This window comes from Myxocyprinus asiaticus, chromosome 47, assembly GCF_019703515.2.
Source record: "Myxocyprinus asiaticus isolate MX2 ecotype Aquarium Trade chromosome 47, UBuf_Myxa_2, whole genome shotgun sequence".
In the NCBI taxonomy this organism is placed as follows: Eukaryota; Metazoa; Chordata; class Actinopteri; order Cypriniformes; family Catostomidae; genus Myxocyprinus; species Myxocyprinus asiaticus.
Genome location: NC_059390.1, coordinates 10,615,289 through 10,633,699, shown reverse-complemented (window position 1 = coordinate 10,633,699; position 18,411 = coordinate 10,615,289). Strand labels below are relative to the sequence as shown.

General features: G+C 37.9%; 1 protein-coding gene across 4 annotated transcripts; it reads right to left on the bottom strand.

Annotated features, from left to right (window-relative positions):
• Positions 1-121: 121 nt before the first annotated feature.
• Positions 122-13,324, bottom strand: LOC127437060 (protein arginine N-methyltransferase 8-B-like). Of its 4 annotated transcripts, none has more exons than XM_051691711.1 (10): positions 12,675-13,324; positions 11,488-11,739; positions 9,704-9,859; positions 9,094-9,157; positions 8,011-8,153; positions 7,560-7,647; positions 4,146-4,261; positions 1,127-1,277; positions 450-571; positions 122-266 (listed from the first exon to the last, which is right to left on the bottom strand). In XM_051691711.1, the coding sequence occupies exons 1-10, from the start codon at positions 12,741-12,743 to the stop codon at positions 183-185; spliced, it is 1,245 nt and encodes a 414-aa protein (XP_051547671.1). In that variant the 5' UTR covers positions 12,744-13,324; the 3' UTR covers positions 122-182. The 4 variants fall into 4 exon arrangements, with proteins under 4 accessions (XP_051547671.1, XP_051547673.1, XP_051547674.1 ...); XM_051691713.1 differs by having other exon boundaries at positions 1,127-1,214; XM_051691714.1 differs by having other exon boundaries at positions 8,101-8,153.
• Between the last annotated feature and the right edge of the window lie 5,087 nt (positions 13,325-18,411).

Below are 18,411 nucleotides of genomic sequence, written 5' to 3'. Positions count from 1 at the left end.
TGTGTATGTGCATTTATTTATGTGACAAGTGATGACACTATTGCTTCAGTGCTGGACTTGACATCACAGAAGAGTTCTGTAGTTCAGCAGTCTCTTTTATTCAGACAGAGGCAGAGGAGGTAGCACCATCTGTCCCTCTGTTGAATCTCTGTGGGAAATCACACTCCAACCCGGGATAAGCTTTACCGCATCTTGTAGTCATGGGAGATGGCTGCATCACAAATCTGTCCTTTGAAATCAAGCTCAAAGGTGAAGTCCAAGTCACGCTGAAAGAAATTAAGTTTGTTTCAATGGTTACATCAGTGGTTGTTTCTTACTTTCTTAGTGCATACTTTCTCTTAACACTCTGCCTCCTGTTTCTGTGTGTACTATCCCTTTCATTCTATTTTCTGTCATATATTTCTCACCGTCTCCATTTCTCTTTCTCACTCCCACACTTAAACTCTCACCTCGTTATTTTCATTGGGCTTCACAGTGATGCTGCCCAGGATTTCCTCTCCTCTCCGCACAGTTAGGTAATCCTCCAGATAAAACACTGTCTGCTTCCAGTGAGTACTTGGAGCATCTGGGGCTTGAAGGGATAATAATCAGGGAAAAACATCAGCTTGATTATAATTCACACTTGACTGAATTTATATTTCTCATGATCTTAAAAATGTTTTGATCCAAAGATTATGCTTAAATGCTTGTAATTAGTTCTGTAAACCAATAAATTGTGCCTGAAAATTTCTATACACTTTATTTTTTTTTTTTTTTACTTTTTAACTGAAAATTTAAAGATATTGAAGAGTTGAACCAGAGAGTGAAGTCAAAAACAGCCACAAAGTCCCCAGAAGTTGGTTGAGAGAATGCAGATCTGTAATCTGTAAATTGTGACTACTTTGAACAAGCTAAAATATATGCTAGTTTTGATTTCTTAAACATTTTTTGGTCATTTCGTAATTCTCTTCCATTTGTGTTCTTTCATAGTTTTGATGACTTTACTACTATTCTAAAATGTTGAAAATAGTAATAATGAGTAAGTATGTCCAAACTTTTGACTGGAAAAATATATGTAAGGGAGAATAAGCTACAATAGAAGACAGAATGAATGAAAATTAATGTGTGGATGTCAGTGAGGTTGAACCTGTTGAAAAGCCAGTCTTCTTGTGACACTTTGTGAACTCAATGTTGAAGTACGTGACAAGGCCGTGAACGTAGTCATTCCTCTGAATCTGCAGGCAGAAGGCCGAGGTGAACGTCAGGTCTTCAGTCTTAACTGTGTAGATGTCCACCTCCTTAAAGGGATACGTCACATCCAGAGCACTTAGGTACCCAGAAACTCACGCATTTTACTTTTTGCCATAGAGATAATGTTACATATTGGGTTTTCTTGTCAGATTTTTCTCTGTTTTTCTGTGACTGGCCCACAATACTCATATACGTTAACTAACACAGTCTTTTGATGAATGCCCATGAGATACTGTAGATCTACAGTATAGCTTCATTTTGAAATGGCATTTGTCCAACCCCATAGTAATGTGGTTTAGGTCATATGGCCTTAACCCAAAAATGACACTGTATCCAGTTTCAAAGACTATTGTTGGCTGTGGCTATATTGATGCCTGTGTGTGAATTCCGCTTTGAACCCCTTCATTTGTTCAATTTACATTTTCATTTAGTAAACTTAACAAAGAGACTGAAAATCATTCTCCTCTTCAAAGAGTTTCATCCCTCAGGTGATTTAGAGGGACACTGAAAGCATAGCTCTCTCTTTCTGCCCTTCTTTCTGTCTTTCTCTGTTTATTTGCCAGCAGCTATCCTGTTCTCTCTTTATCCCTTGCATTGTCCCTTTTTCAAGAATGTCTCTTGACATTCATATGTCTTAACTGACAAACTGATCATAAACGTAATACTCACGTTAATTGAAGAGTACCACTTTCATTGAGTCAGTAGTTTAGAATGAAATGCTTAACACGAGGACACCAAAAAAAATTATTTTTCAAAGCTAAGAAGACTTAACAGAAATCTGTCGAAAGGTGTTTCACTTACAGTTTACATACACCTTAGCCAAATACATTTAAACTCAGTTTTTCACAATTCCTTACGTTTAATCGTAGAAAGCATTCCCTGTCCTATGTCAGTTAGGATCACTGCTTTTTTTTTTTTTAAGAATGTGAAATGTCAGAATAATAGTAGAGAGAATTATTTCTTTCAGCTTTTATTTCTTTCATCACATTCTCAGTGGGTCAGAAGTTTACATACACTTTGTTAGTATTTGGTAGCATTGCCTTTATATTGTTTAACTTGTATCAAACATTTTGGGTAGCCTTCCATAAGCTTCTTACAATAAGTTGCTGGAATTGTGGCCCATTCCTCCAGACAGAACTGGTGTAACTGAGTCAGGTTTGTAGACCTCCTTGCTTGCACACGCTTTTATCGTATTGAGGTCAGGGCTTTGTGATGGCCACTCCAATACCTTGACTTTGTTGTCCTTAAGCCATTTTGCTACAACTTTGGAGGTATGCTTGGGGTCATTGTCCATTTGGAAGACCCATTTGCGACCGAGCTTTAACTTCCTGGCTGATGTCTTGATGTTGCTTCAATATATCCACAGAATTTTCCTTCCTCGTGATGCCATCTATTTTGTGAAGTGCACCAGTCCCTCCTGCAGCAAAGCACCCCCACAACATGATGCTGCCACCCCCATGCTTCACGGTTGGGATGGTGTTCTTGCAAACCTCACCCTTTTTCCTCCAAACATAACGATGGTCATTATGGCCAAACAGTTACATTTTTATTTAATCAGACCAGAGGACATTTCTCCAAAATGTAATATCTTTGTTCTCATGTACACTTGCAAACTGTAGTCTGGTTTATGGCGGTTTTGGAGCATTGGCTTCTTCTTTTCTGAGCAGCCATTCAGGTTATGTTGATAGGACTCGTTTTACTGTGGATATAGATACTTGTCTACCTGTTTCCTCCAGCGTCTTCACAAGGTCCTTTGCTGTTGTTCTGGGATTAATTTGCGCTTTTCGCACCAAACTACGTTCATCTCTTGGAGACAGAATGTGTCTCCTTCCTGAGCAGTATGATGGCTGTGTGGTCCCATGGTGTTTATACTTGTGTACTATTGTTTTTACAGATGAACGTGGTACCTTCAGGTGTTTGGAAATTGCTCCCAAGGATGAACCAGACTTGTGGAGGTCCACAATTTTTTTTTCTGAGGTCTTGGCTGATTTCTTTTCATTTTCCCATGATGTCAAGCAAAGAGGCACTGAGTTTGAAGGTAGGCCTTAAAATATATCCACAGGTACACCTCCAATTGACTCTAATTAGCCAATTAGCAATCAGAAGCTAATTGGCTAATTGCCTAAAGGCTTGACATCATTTTCTGCAATTTTCCAAGCTGCTTAAAGGTACAGTTAATTTAGTGTATGCAAACTTCTGACCCCCTGGAATTGTGATATAGTCAATTAAAAGTGAAACAATCTGTCTGTAAACAATTGTTGGACAAATTACTTGTGTCATGCACAAAGTAGGTGTCCTAAATGACTTGCCAAAACTTCTATGGAGTGTTTAAAAAAATCAGTTTTAATGACTTCAACCTAATTGTATTAAATTTGGTCTAAGAAGAATGTGATAAGAAATGCTTGAGAAAATTGACATTTGATCGCAGACTTTGGTATTTCTGCAAATCTGAGCACAGTCTGTGATTTTGTTGACAATCTGTTGAGGAGACACATGTGAGACTACTGGGATCTTTTTCTCAGGAGATAAATCTGAGAAGGAGACTTAAGCAAAACTCTCCATTTCATCCCATTGCAGTGTAGATTGAGATGTTATAAAAACTTGTTAGTTAAAACTTGTGATTCTTCTTTCTTCCTGTATAGGACATACATCAGACATTTGTACATTAAAGTACAATTAAATATATGGCTTCAAATTATGAATACAGTATTATGATGGAATGATTAGTGTTCTGCAGGTGTTAAGATGAACACACATTATCACACTGTCATTTCTTCTCAGTTCTTTACTGAGAATTATTCTGTTGTGTAACACCCACATGACATGTGTTCAAAAGTAGTGCATAGTAAGTCAGATCAGGTCTTGTTCACACATACACACACACATACAAGTGTACAGAGAGTGTTTGCTCATACCTTAATGAGACAAGAGTTAGTCACGACTTGTTTTGGATCTACTATATCTACCAGGGGCTCCATCATAGCAACATTCCGAATACATGTCATATCAAATCCGTAGACGTTCTCCCACCCTGCAAGCACAGAGACAGTGTGAAGGAAGGACTATTTTCATATTTAGAAATTACAGTATAAATATATTATGAGACTAAAAAGTAAATGTTTTATTCATTTTTAATGGTTGTTTGTTTGTCTTAAAAGTATGCCTGATCCTCTTCATTTGGCCCCAAAATAGACTCTTTCCTCCTCTGTCTGGCAGCATGTGTTAGGCTAAGACAAATCTCACACTTCCATCCAAAACAAGACAGGAGGAGAAAAAGAGAGGGAGCGCTCTTGCTGTGGGGGAGTAATAAAACCCAACAGGAATGTTTTTTTTTAATTATTTTTAAGCCAAATGATAGTGAAGGATCTAAAGAGAGACTCTGGCCGGGCTACAATGCTGAACTTTTGTGTCGACTGTGTGAATGTTTCTATTTTGCTTTTTTTTTTTTTTTCTTAATTTAATGCAGTTTTTTTATCACAAATAATTTGATCAGAATAACAGTTTTAGTGAAAAGTTGAACTGAAAAATTAACGTGAATTCCAAAAGTTTCTAGTATTTGTGTCCCCTTTTTGCTTTAATGACAGTTTGCATTCGAGCTTCACAAGTTAATCGATAATCCATGTTATCCATGGTTTAAAGGAATATTCCAGGTTCAATACAATTTAAGCTCAGTTGACATAATTTGTGGCATAATGTTGATTACCACAAAAATAAAATTTTGACTCATCATGCATGTTATGTCTTGTGGCTAAACTTTTGAAACAGTGAGTATTTTAACATTCAAAAATTGGCCCTCATTCACTTCCATTGTAAGTGCCTTATTGTAACCCAGATTTGTGCTATTTTTAAAGAAAAAGAGGGGCAAGCCAAAGTTAATTATTGTGGTAATCAATATTATGCCACAAGTGCTGATGATTGAGGCTAACTTGTACTGAACCCGGAATATTCCTTTAAGATAGTTCCAAGGAGCATCTTAAGTGCTTCAGTGAAAGCACGGAAATCTGACTTTTCATACAAAGGATTTAACATGGTCAGTGTAACAAATTAGCTTATTTGATTAGTCAAGCAGAAATAGATCAGAATCTTTAATATTTCTTCTTCATTTTACACCATAATGTTTTTTTTGTTTTGTTTTTTTTTGTTTTGTTTTTTTTTACATTTTTCAAAATCCTAAAACATTCTGTTTATTTCCAGATTTAAATGAAATTTTGAGTCCCAGATTTACAATGTGGACTTAGACATTGACTACGTTTACATGCACCCTCATAATGCAGTTACAATGTGATTAAGGCAAAACTGCGATTAAACTGTTGCTCATGTAAACAGAATATTACGATTATGATATTGCGCAGGGGCAGACTGGCCATAGGGAGAATCGGGACTTTTCCCGTTGGGCCAAACAGGAAGCAATTAGCTGAAACGGGCTGCCGCATTATGCCGAACAGGCCGCAACTGGCTGAGAGGGCCGCAAAACGGTGCCGCGATATGCAGACAAGGACAGCGAACCCCCACCCGACAACTTTTGGGTCAGTGACAACCCCCAACCACCCCACACCCCCCACTCAACAACATTTGGGCCAGTTTCTATGTGAAATCCAGGGCTGATTTCTCTTCCCAGTCCGCCCCTGATATTGCGATTATGCAGAGTATTGATAATCGCAATAAGGCCTTGTTCAGACTGCCACTAAAAATCTGATTTTTTGCATATCCAGATTGTATCCAGATGAGTTTTTGATAGTCTGGACAGCAAAAAAACACATGAAATCTGATTTTTCCGAATCTGATTCAAACCACATCGGGAGGTGGTTTCAAATGCGATTGAAATCAAATCAGATGCGTCTCAGTCCAGATGCTCTGGCTGCTCAAATCGGATTTCAAATGGTCTTTTGCGTCACTCTTAACAGGACACACAACGATGACGTCAAACATCGGTGACTGCAACACGGAACATCACAATATTTACCAGTCTTTTACCAGATTTCTGCCCCGCGACTGGACAGGGCGCTTATTTGGAGAGCGAGACATGGGTACGCCTACGTTGTTACCAAAGCAACCCATGCAGATAGGTTGGTTATGTCTGAACGCACAAATCTGATTTGATCACTTGCAATTAATAGTGCGGACAGTCTGTCTGAAAAGATCTGATTTGAGAAAAAATCCGATTTGATGAACATAGTCTAAGACATGTGGAGTACTCCTATTTTAATCGCTTTATACTGCCATGTAAATGCTTTAATCGCATTTCGTTCACTCTGATCAAAGTGCGTCTGCGCCAGTGCTGCAGACGGATGATGTTCCTCTCAAGCACAGGTTTGAAAACATCACGAAAATGAAGCTGCACTTACTTCTCAGCTTCATGCGAAACTGCAGTTTCTTGCACTGTTTTCCAGCAGTGGTGCTCCCCAACTGCAGAATCTACAGCCCCACGGCTAAAGAAAACATATTTTCCCAAGTTGCGAATGTCCGTTTGCAGTCTTAATTGAATGTTGGTGAGATAAAAAGACCGTATTCCACAAAAAAATGGCAAGTTTGTCCACGAGTTTGTCAAACGAGTTTGTCCTCGCGGGCGGAACACAACAACATCCAGGGCGTGTATTCCAATTCACAAACAAGTGACTCGTATGAACCAATTCTCTTTAGTGAATCAAAACAGACAGAGCAACCAGTGTAATCCGATAAACAAATGAATCTTATGAACAGATTCATTTTAATGAATCAAATGAGACAGCACATCCAGTGTAGTCGAAAATGACACTTATGAAGTGGTTCTTTTAATACATTTTTCAAAAAGACTCACAAACTGACTGACTAGTTTTCGTTATGCCAAACTGTATTTAAAGATACATATTTGCAACAAGATGTTTTTTGTAATATTATTTTATAAAAAAGCATTAAAACAACATAAATAAAATTTCTCAGCAATAATCAGAGTATTGGCAAGTAGCATGTAAACTGGATTGAGAGGTTTGCCCAAACATGTAAACATCTTAATCTAATTATTCGTTATACTCGGATTATTGCAATAATCAGAGTACTGGTGTACATGTAAACGTAGCATTGACTATATATATATTAAGTATATGTATTAAATGCCATTCAATACAGCGTATGGATCTTAGTCTGCGTAGATGCCAAATTGAATTTTATACGAATAAAAGACAACTCAATGGGCTGTACTTCTGTTAACCTTGGTGTCAGTCCTTCAGCTGACATAACATTTGAAATATGGCTTTCCATATTATGTACATGTGACATGGAAATTTAAGACAGTACAACTTATTTTGTGCGTGTGTGTGTGTGTGTGTGTGTGTGTGCGCGCACTTGCATACAGTGAATTTTGAAGTCTTTGTATTGCCGATCCTCAATGGCGACTACATATAATGTTGCTCTGTCTGGAAACATGAAGCCCCCAGGCTTCTGTAAGAGGACAGGAAAGAAAGCCTAGAGATATTACCTCGGCAAAAGTTATTCAGAACATGTTAAAAACAAAAACACAATCCATGTTTCTGGCACATGGATATCATATTCCTCATATTATTTCAGTGACTTCACATCATCCTCTTTTCCTTCCTGTTAAGTGCATCATAACAATAACCTCAGGACTAAACAATGGGCTGGCATCAGCACGATTTGTTCTATAAAATATCTCTGAGAGGCCACTTGTCCTCTGGAGCAAATTGTCATTCAGTGGCAGACATTGAGATATTCATATTAGTCAAACAACATTGGCCTTGAGACAGTGCTTATCAAACATACAGACACACACCAACACAAACTGACCAGCCATTTGTCCCTGGCATAGATGACTGTATTGAGCATAGACTCATAGAAAAGACAGTAGCCCATCCACTCTGAAATTATGATGTCCACCTGATCTACTGGTAATTCTGTCTCCTCCACCTTGGCTTTAATGATGGTAATAACTGCAAGAAACACACAAAACACATAAAAAAACTTACTGAACTATCTTTACTTTATTGCACTGCTATTACCCAAGCCTACTGCTGAAACTTGATCAGTTTGAGGGTGAATATCGCAAAACCTGCCAAAAACATGCCTGGGTCAAACTTCTCTGTTACATAATACACTAAAAAATTCTATATTACATAACTGAGAATCTAATGAGAATTAGAATAATGGGAATTGCAAAAAAATGAAAATAATAACTCAAAATTAAAATGTCCAGATACATAACACTTACGAGAATTTGAATTTGCATTGTGAAATTTTTTGCATGTCACAATGCAAAAATTCTTGGTACAATAACTTATGCATATAATTTCTTTAGGGTGAAATATGACCCATACATTTTTTTTTTGTGAAATTCACAATTGAAGATTTCTCAGCTTAGAATGACCATATGAAGCCACATTTGACAGATGGCATTCTTCATGGCATTCTTTTCTCTTTTTCTCTCTTTCATGTACTCTCATTCTTCATCCTCTCCATCTTTTTTGTTTTTGCATAAGGCATGTTGCCAGTTACTGTGCCTGTATGTGTGTGTATACAGCAGTGACTCCTCTCTCATGCTGACTCAGGCTTTTCACTCGCCTGCTGCTCTCCAGTGTTAATGAGAGCTGCTATGGGCAACTAAACAACTTCTGCCATCACACCACATGAAGAGAGTGTAAACTACAGGAAGTACGCTGCTTCCTGTGTCATGGAATTCTACTTGCCATCACACTTTCCTCAGCACAAGAATGTAGAACAGGTCTAAATACAGCACTGAGTCCTAAAAGGTATGGGCAGCTTTAAAAATAACTTCTCAAAGCTTTAAGATAGACAGTGTTCTGTGATGCTTGGTAAATTGTTTCTCTTGTTTATAGATGACTCGGAAATTGGATTGTATGTGTGTGATCTTACCACTGTCCAGGTGATTTGATTTGATGATTCTCTCTGAATATTCTGATATACTGGAGCATTCGATCTGCAGGACAAAATGATAATTAGCTTGATACCATGATAATGAAAACGATATCTCTTTAAAACTACTTGATATAGGCGTAACCCCATGCAAATGCGACCTCTGTTAACCTATGTAACAGATATCCAACTATTTTATGCACACTTAAAGGCTATTTGGAACAATATCCTCTATTGGTCAAACATGCTTTTAATTATACAAGTTTGTAGATCAGAGTTTGCCAAATATGAACTTTGGTATGCAGCAAAAGACAAAATTTCCATGTTTATGCATGCGTTCCCATTCTCTCGAATTTGCATGTGTATAAATGGAAGTGAATGGAATACAAAGTCTAGTGTGACCACCACTGATGTGCACAGAATGTAAAGGTGCCCTTCACAAATGTAAAGGTGCCCCTTTAAGTGGAGGTGCTTTTAAGAGTGCAGAGGTTTAAGCTGAGGTGTCTACTACAGCACCCCCCACCACCCCCCAACAACTACTGCATCCTTTAACATAAAGCTACTGTATGCAGCAGTGAATATGCTTGTAATAAGTAATTTGTGTCCTCACCCCATACACGTGCTTGGCCCCTGCCTTGGCAGCAAACATAGAGAGGATTCCAGTTCCGCTTCCAACATCTAGAACAATCTTATCCTTAAAGATGTGCTTATTGTGGTACATGGAGTTTCTATAGGTCAGTGTCCTCACCTCATCCTTTAGCATCTCCTATTGATCAGAGCAGAACTCAAGTATTTAATAAGACAAAAGTTACATTTTTGACAATTAAATAAGTTAGGATCCGTATATATATATATTTTAAGCCCACACAAATATGAATGCCATTGCATTAGATACATTTTATACTTGCATTTATTTTAAAAGAAATATAGCACAAAGTGGATCAGAAAAGTGAAGTTAGTTCAGAGAAAAGGTTAAGCATCATTTGTTTGCAGATGCCTCTTGCTTTGATATTTTGTTATCTAATGCAGTGACATTCAATCAGTTTTAAGAGTTGCTTAAGTGTCCAACTACTTTTTTCGGTCACTGTATATAATTATTTGAGTGTCAAATCAATTTGCTGTACATGTTTTATTAGTGCATGTGAGATGTCATGAGAATTCTAGGGATCCTATGATTTTCATTCCTCATTTCCTCTTATCTGGACCTTTTCTCTTGGACTGTGCTATGGAGGACATTATATAGGACACAAAGTGCAGTGTCTCCAGGATTCTTTTTATAGAGACAGGTCTCCATTTAGCCTGCTGGGATTAACTGATACACATCTTTCCAACCACCCCCTTCACTCTAATTCGCTCTTTCCTTTACTTTCTCTCTTCCTCCATCTCTATATCTTACTCTTGTCCTTCTTTTTCTGTTATCACAAACTGTTTGTTTTTTTTGTTGTTTTTTTTTGTTGACAGATCCTGTTGACCCTCATTCTCAAAATCATTATCAAATGTGTTGTACTCTTAATTCATCTTCAAAGAGGTTAAAAGATGTAGAAATGTTTTCGGTGACACATTCTAAAGTGTGTTTTTATGGCTGACCACACATGATATAGGTTATACTATAGGACATTTACTGTCCTTGATAGTTATAATTAAACATTTGACGTTATCTAAAATTGAGACCCCAAAATAAAAAAAATACCCTCATGCCATCCTAGAAGTGTATGACTTTCTTTCTTCTGCAGAACACAAATTAAGATTTTTAGAAGAATATTTCAGCTCTGTTGGTCCTCACAATGCAAGTGAATGTGACCAGAACTCAGTAGGTCCAAAAAGACTCCAGTGGTTAAATCCATGTATTCTGAAGTGATATGATAGGTGTGGGTGAGAAACAGCTCAATATTTAAGTCCTTTTTTTTCACTTCAGAATATGAAAGTGTAGATTTTCAGTAAAAAAAAAAAAAAAGGGACTTAAATATTGATCTGTTTCTCACCCACACCTATGATATCACTTCAAAATATATGAATTTAACCACTGGAGTCTTATGGATTACTTTTATACTGCCTTTATGTCTCTTTTGGACTTTCAAAGTTCTGGTCACCATTCATTTGCATTGTGAGGACCAACGGAGCTGAAATATTCTTCTAAAAATCTTTGTTTTTAGCGGAAGAAAGAAGGTCATACACATCTGGGATGGCATGAGGGTGAGTAAATGATGAGAGAATTTTCATTTTTGGGTGAACTATTACTTTAAGAATTGTTTTACCTACTTCTCTTAGACTAGCCTGTTTTTAATAACTCCCACGTTAAGACCATCTATTCATACATAATTTATTTAGAAGCAGCCTTTGGTGTAAACTTTTATTATTGACTTTTATTATGTCTTAAATTAGACCCTCGGTCACCTCATGAATTCCAAAGTGGGCATAGGAGTCAAAGTAGTAGTCCCGTGAAGTCATCTCCTCCAGGTTGAGCAACTTGGTCATCTTGCCTCGACCGGGACATGTGGACAGTGCAGAGACATGCGGAGTATGTGGGGGGTGTGGAACATGGTGCACAGAGGTCACTGGCTTTGGTAGTGGAGATGGTTGCAAAGACGTCTGTGATGAGGTCACAGTGGAAATGTGTTTGTCCTGCTGCTTCTGCTGGCGGTGCTGCTAAACACATTAATATAATAATCTGAACTGGTACACTGTCATACAATTATTGACTGGACTCAATAAGTACTAATGATGATTAAAATGCATCTTCAACAAGCAAATGTCAGTCTGAATTAGAAGCTATTTAGTACACTTATTAGCACAACCTCAAAATGAAAATGAGGTATGCAAAGGTGAATATGCCAATTAGTTCCAGAGGGAAGCGCAAATAATACTGCAGCACCAAGGACAGCGCTCAGGCGCGTCGTGATAACCTAATAGACGTCTATTAGGTTATCACGACGCGACTGAGCGCTGTCCTTGGTGCTGCAGTATTTTTTGCGCACCAAAAATGCGCAGCCTTTACCTCGTTAAAATGTTATTTGGTGTTTCTAATCTCGTTTTTGCATCGGATGTCGGGATAATCTTGTGGCACACGAGATCTAGCTCCTATCGTATTTTTAATATCATAATATTAGCCACTATGCATAGATTTCGGTGTGATGTGATCTTTATTAGTTAAACGAGATGTGTTCTGCCCTGCTGAGGTCGAACCATCCTTTAGCCTGCTGAGCTAATCACATAACCGGATACAGATTTCTCTGACCTCCAAACCTGCGCTTCATTAAAAGCGATAATGGAAAAATAGCACGTTTACGCGGCTAAGGTTAATTAGTGGCAAATTTCATATAGATATCAAAGTCATTTAATAATGCATTTGTTAGAGCTTTAGTTTTTTTATTAAACATGACTTAAGGCAGTGGTTCCCAACACTACACATTTTTGGATATCTCCCTAATCAAACACACCTGATTCAACTCATAAGCTCATTAGTGGAGACTACAAGACCTGAACTGGGTGTATCAGAAAAGGGAGATATGCTAAATGTGCAGTGTTGGGGGGCCTCCAGGAACAGGGTTGGGAACCACTGATTTAAGGAATCTCTGACTTACCTCTGAGCTCTCCACCTCCGCCATCTTTCTCCGCAGGAGCAGGCACCGCGATGAGTGCCTCAATCCCATACGAGCCAAAGGGATCCGGATTAACTCGGATTAACGACTAAAGTCAAAACTGTCTAGTGTTATCTCTAGCAAAGTTTTAGGATTTATTGCAATACGCAATACTCGGTTTGGACTTTAAGAATGACCTATTTGTTCATTTGCACAGGTCTGTTTATTTAACAAGAAAAGGCTAAAGAAAATATTGGAGGAATTGTCATAACGACTTTTTAAATAATCCCATAACTCCATGCTTCCGATTCAAAAGGCGATTTATGTTCAATGATAAAATAGTCCGGTCGCACATCGTGCAAAAGTTCCTTCTGAGGTCCTAAAAAGCGCTACTTGGAGACCAGTTGAGCCCCGACGCGTCAGCAGCATACACATCACCTTGAGTCCGACAGATGAGAACAGACCAAACTTTAATAATTATCCTACTTAAATCAGGTAAACACTATAATCCATTATATTTCAGTTCGTAGCATGCCATTGCATGTATGCTGTCCACCTACAGTGCTCAGTGAAGGTGCGTCTGGGTCTCGCCGAAAGTTGCACTTCTTCTCGAGTTGCGAAAGACTGATCTGACAGAACACAAGCGCAGCGTGTGCACGACAAGAGCGATATCAGTAAGAGACCGACAGTAGACTAAATCAGTGCCTCCCACACAAGTACAGTTTTCACCTCCACTTTCACACCGATCTTAGAAGGGCAAGGACAACTGTTTTCCAATTCATTTTTGTCTCAACGTTTTAAGGCTGTATGCTTTTCAGACTTGATTGTACTTAACTCATTTGGCATTTATAGGACCACTCTATTGACTCTTGGAACATGGCAGTGCAATACTGATGGCTTTTGTTGGACAAATTGCTTATTTTCCTCTAAGTAGTTTTGGATAAAAGCATCTGCTAAATGACTAAATATAAAAGTAAAAATATAAATAATTTTTTAATGAATCTTGCAGGCCATCTTTATTCTTACATTTACTGTATTTATTGGTGCTTAAAGGGATAGTTCACACTAAAATGAGAACTCTGTCATCATTTTACTCATACTGGTGTTGTTCTAAATCTGTATGACTTTCTTTGTTTTGTGGAACACTAAAGGTGATATTAAAGAGAACGTTATTCTCTGTCACTGTTCACTTTCTTTGCATCTTTTTCCCATGCAATGAAAGTGAATGGTGACTGAAGCTCTCATTCTGCCTTACATCTCCTTTTGTGTTCTACGGAAGAAAGAAAGAGGAACAACATGAGGTGAGTAAATGATGACAGAATTTTCACTTTTGCTCAAACTATCCCTAACCTTGGGCTCAGATTCACATATCCAAATGTCTCAAGTGAGTTTATACACTTGTCTATATACAGATAGAGGTGTGGGATTCTAGATTGGAGTCGAATAGCAGCCCCCTCATTGTTTTTATGTGCCACCCACTCCTCTGCTTGTGTAATCCCTGAAGCTAATGTGGAAAGCAATCCTGGCCAGAAGACTGACACACACACTCTCTCTCTCTCTCTCTCTCTCTCACACTCTCTCTCTCTCTCTCTCTCTCTCTCTCTCTCTCTCACACACACAAACACACACACACACACACACACACTTTAAAATACTTAATGAGTTTAAGATCAATATGCGCTCCATCCATCTAGACATTCTAAAACTGTTTGTAGGTTGGAAAAGTCGGTATTCAAAATGTAAAAATAGCAGTATGATAAATGGATTGATATGATTAAAATTCAATCAATGCTGATTTTAGCACACCCACAGTATTGGGGATTATTGTGTGATCTACTAGACCAAATTAATATTGTATCCTGCTGAGAGCACATGGGCTGCCCATGTAAAACACTGAAGGACTACCCACACATGCTGAGTAATACCACACACTTGCACACAGCTCCACAACATACTGTCAATCACACAAAGCACTCACACATACCTACAGTAAAACATATCCATGAGACAATATTTGCTGTGGACAGCAAAACACTAATTACTCTTTGAGTTCAAGAAACCCATGTGCTCTCTTTCTCATCATTGATAGACTGTTGGTTTCTTTTCATTTTTTTTTTTTTTTTTGTAAAGGAAATATCCTTGAATCTCAACTATTTTCAGTGTTGGGTAAATTACTTTAAAAAAGTCATTACTTACTAACTAATTAACTACTAACTACTAATTACATATTCTACAGTGTAATTAGATTACTGTACTAATTATGCTGTCTGAAAAGTAATTGCATTACTTATTACTAATTACTTTCTAAAATCCTTATCAACCTGGACCAGATGAAAAATACAAGGATAGACATGAAATTGTTTTTAATTCTATCAAATATATCATATAAAATCAAATAAATTATTCATGAACAGGCCAAAGAATTTAACAGGGCTGCATTAAATTAGAAAACATATATTTTAACATTAGACATTCAATTTAGATTTTAAATTCACTATTGTTTTATATAGAATTGTTATGTAGTCTATATAGTATTTAACACAATTACATCAGATGTAACTAATTAAATTACTGAAAAATTAAGAGTAATCCCTTACTTTTTTCAATGAAAAAGTAATATAATTACAGTAATTAATGCTGTAATGCATTACACCCAACACTGACTATTTTGTTATCTCTCATTTTGAGAAATCACCACACAGAAACTTTTTTATTATTTATAATATTGTTTTCATTTTGTCATGTTGAAACAGTCCTGAAACAGCAGGAATGTCCTTGCCCTTGTCTGCTTAAAAAAAAAAAAGGAGTAAAAAGACTAAAAACTCAGTATGTGTGAGTGCACATTTATGTAGCCTGAGTGGGATTCTTTTGTCCTTCTCTTGGTCTTTTTGACTCACTGGGTGCGCACACATGCCATCAACCATGAAAGTGTCATTCTAATAGCTTAAAACTGAGGGCCCCAAAGAAGAGAAAACAATAATTGAACAAGGGAGTGGCAGAATCACAGTGAGTCATATCCAAGTTCAATACGCTGAGTTCCTTTTCAATACTCTGTCATCTGCTCCATTGTTCTTGGTACCCATTCTTACCATTTTCCTGTTGTTTATCCGTTTGTTGTCCCTGAAGTCACCCCTTGTGCTTGGATGACTCTGTTTTCTGTCTGATTTGGGTTAGATTTGATGCTACTTTGCAGAACCTTGTCTTCCAATAAATCTGGGGGGAAAAAAGGATGCTGAACTGTAATCTCTGTCAGATGTAATTCATTTTTGTGTGTGCTCTTCCTGTGACAATATTGCAAGCTCTATTAAGAGTCTTAACAGAGCCAGAATACAGATTAGTGATGACATTTCTCACATTGAGTGGCTTCATCGCTCTCTCTGTAGACAGCCTCCATTAGTTCAGAGATGATGGAAAGCATTCTCCTCTGTTTCAGCTGGAAAAAACGGTGTCATAAGCAGGTGATTTCAGCTCATATCCGCTGCCAATGGCAATATGTGTTCTCCATTTGGGGTTTTACATTTATTAGGTTACTGGGTTTGAGGTTTTGAAAGATATAGGCACGCACAGAAACTTCTGTGTGTGAAAAGGAAATGAATGATAGCATGTCTGAGGCTTGCATTTGAATTCACATTCAACAGTCAACAGAGAGTCGTGCATGATTAGGATTTCCACCAATGCACAAACAGCAGGAAATAAGAAACCCAATTCAGTCTTTTTGTAAATGTGAATTATTGGAGTCCATTGGGTAGGGTAATTTACTTTGTCCTTGCCTCACCAGGGTCCTTGCTTTCCTCACAATTAGGAGACAAAACAATGGACAGGTGCAGGTACTTAAAGAAATATTTCTGGTTCAATACAAGTTAAGCTTAATTGACAGCATTTCTGGCATAATGTTGATGAACACATATTATGCCCCTTTTTACACAATGTGTAAGTCAATATAAGTCTCAGGTGTCCCCAGAATGTGTCTGTCAAGTTTCAGCTCAAAATACCTCACAGATCATTTATTCTACCACCCCTGTTTTGTAGCCCTGTTCCAAACGGTCTGTTTTAGTGTCTGTAGCTTTAAATGCAAAGGAGCTGGAAGTGGGCTGTGCCTTTCCTGCAGGTGCCATGGATGCCCCGGCGACAACAATGCAAGAGAACTTAAACAGTTAAAAAATTAGAAGTAACACAGAGAACACACTAAGTCAATCATCTTACTCTATTGTGCATAACAAAGGTCGAGTCATGAAACATGAAAAACAGCTATAGTTGTCGAAAATACCACTATTGTTTCATGATCGTTTTTGAAATAATGACCAGTTTTATTACACGGAAAATCTTCATTGCATGACCACTCAAACGGGACTGTGGAGGACACCAGTCAGTTTATATCGTAACCAAAACAGAGCTACAGCTTCATTGTTATGAAATAAGGTAGTCAGGGACTAGTTGCTACGTTACACAAAGCACAATATTTTCACAACAAGCATTTTCTGCGCAACGTACAAACAAGCAAATTCAGAAAGCCAAACTGCAAACATTAAAAAAGTGTAAAGTGCGAAACTTAAAACTTGCAAATCTGGAGTTGGGTCACAGAGAGTTGGTATCGATCCATCCTTGATCCTTTGTTTTGAAGCAAATCCAGTCTTGTGTTGACCATCGTTGATGAAGCAGTCCTTGTTAGCACAAGCGGCTCTAGTGAGGAGGTAAATATGGCGGACTGCTCGCTCAGGTTTTAGTGACGATGGATCTAAGCTACTTGGGCGGATCGCTACACCAGCCATGGGCGGTACCTTTCCCCTTTTGACATCAAAAGGGGCTGCAAACCTGAACGGCTCGTTCGGAGACACTGTTGTTTATTGATGGGGAAAGGAAAGAAACGAGGGGATGGTCTTTTACCATATTTTGTGGTTGTCTACACACACTGGGGACACATTATGATGTTCAAAAAAATTGAAAAAGTGGATTTTGCATAATATGTCCCCTTTAAAGCCTCCAAAAATGACCCCCATCCACTTCCATTATAAGTGCCTCACTGTGACCACTATTTTTTTTCTCTCTCTCTCTCTCTCTTTAGATAAAGGGATGAGTCAAAATTGTGGTTTTCAACATTATGCCGCAAATGCTATGTCAATTGAGCTAAACTTGTATTGAACCCGGAGTATTTCTATTAAAGTAAATTCCTTTAAAGTAATCAAAAGAACCTTTATGACAAATCCACACAGTACTCTCCCTCTAAGCAGCTGTGTTGCACAGATTTCTGTCAATCCACAATCCATTCAATCTGATTGCAGATTTCAAATGTTATGTTTATGTGTACCCTAAACTCTGCAATATGATTAAACTACCCCTTTACATGTCTATCACATATATTACGAATATTTCTGATTGTTCTCCCCTCTGATTGGCTTTCTCTGAACATTTTGCATCTCACACTAGCAATTTTACACATAGCTACTGCTGCACTAGTCGTTACAGGGTTTATTGCAAATGCAGAAAATACAGCTATGACCTTTCTATTCAACAGCCTTGTTTAACAGGAGAGAGTGAGAGAGAAAAGAAGAAAGAAAAAAAATCCCCCCTAGAGAAATCGATAGGGCAACTTACTAAGAGATACTAATAACACTAATATAGCCATGAGCAGCCTTCGAAGATGAATAGCTCGCTGTATTTAATCTAATGAAATGAAGGGGCGGGTTGTTTTTGTATTTCCTCCCCACATCCTGCGCTGACCCTCCAATACCCCCAAGAACAG

Excerpts from the sequence above, each read along its gene's own strand:
- LOC127437060 (XM_051691711.1), bottom strand. The coding sequence starts at position 12,743 with ATGGGATTGAGGCACTCATCGCGGTGCCTGCTCCTGCGGAGAAAGATG. Across the intron at positions 9,860-11,487 it reads CCCACTTTGGAATTCATGAG|GAGATGCTAAAGGATGAGGT; the intron begins GTGACCGAGGGT and ends TCTGATCAATAG. Across the intron at positions 8,154-9,093 it reads ATCAAATCACCTGGACAGTG|TTATTACCATCATTAAAGCC; the intron begins GTAAGATCACAC and ends TGTTTCTTGCAG.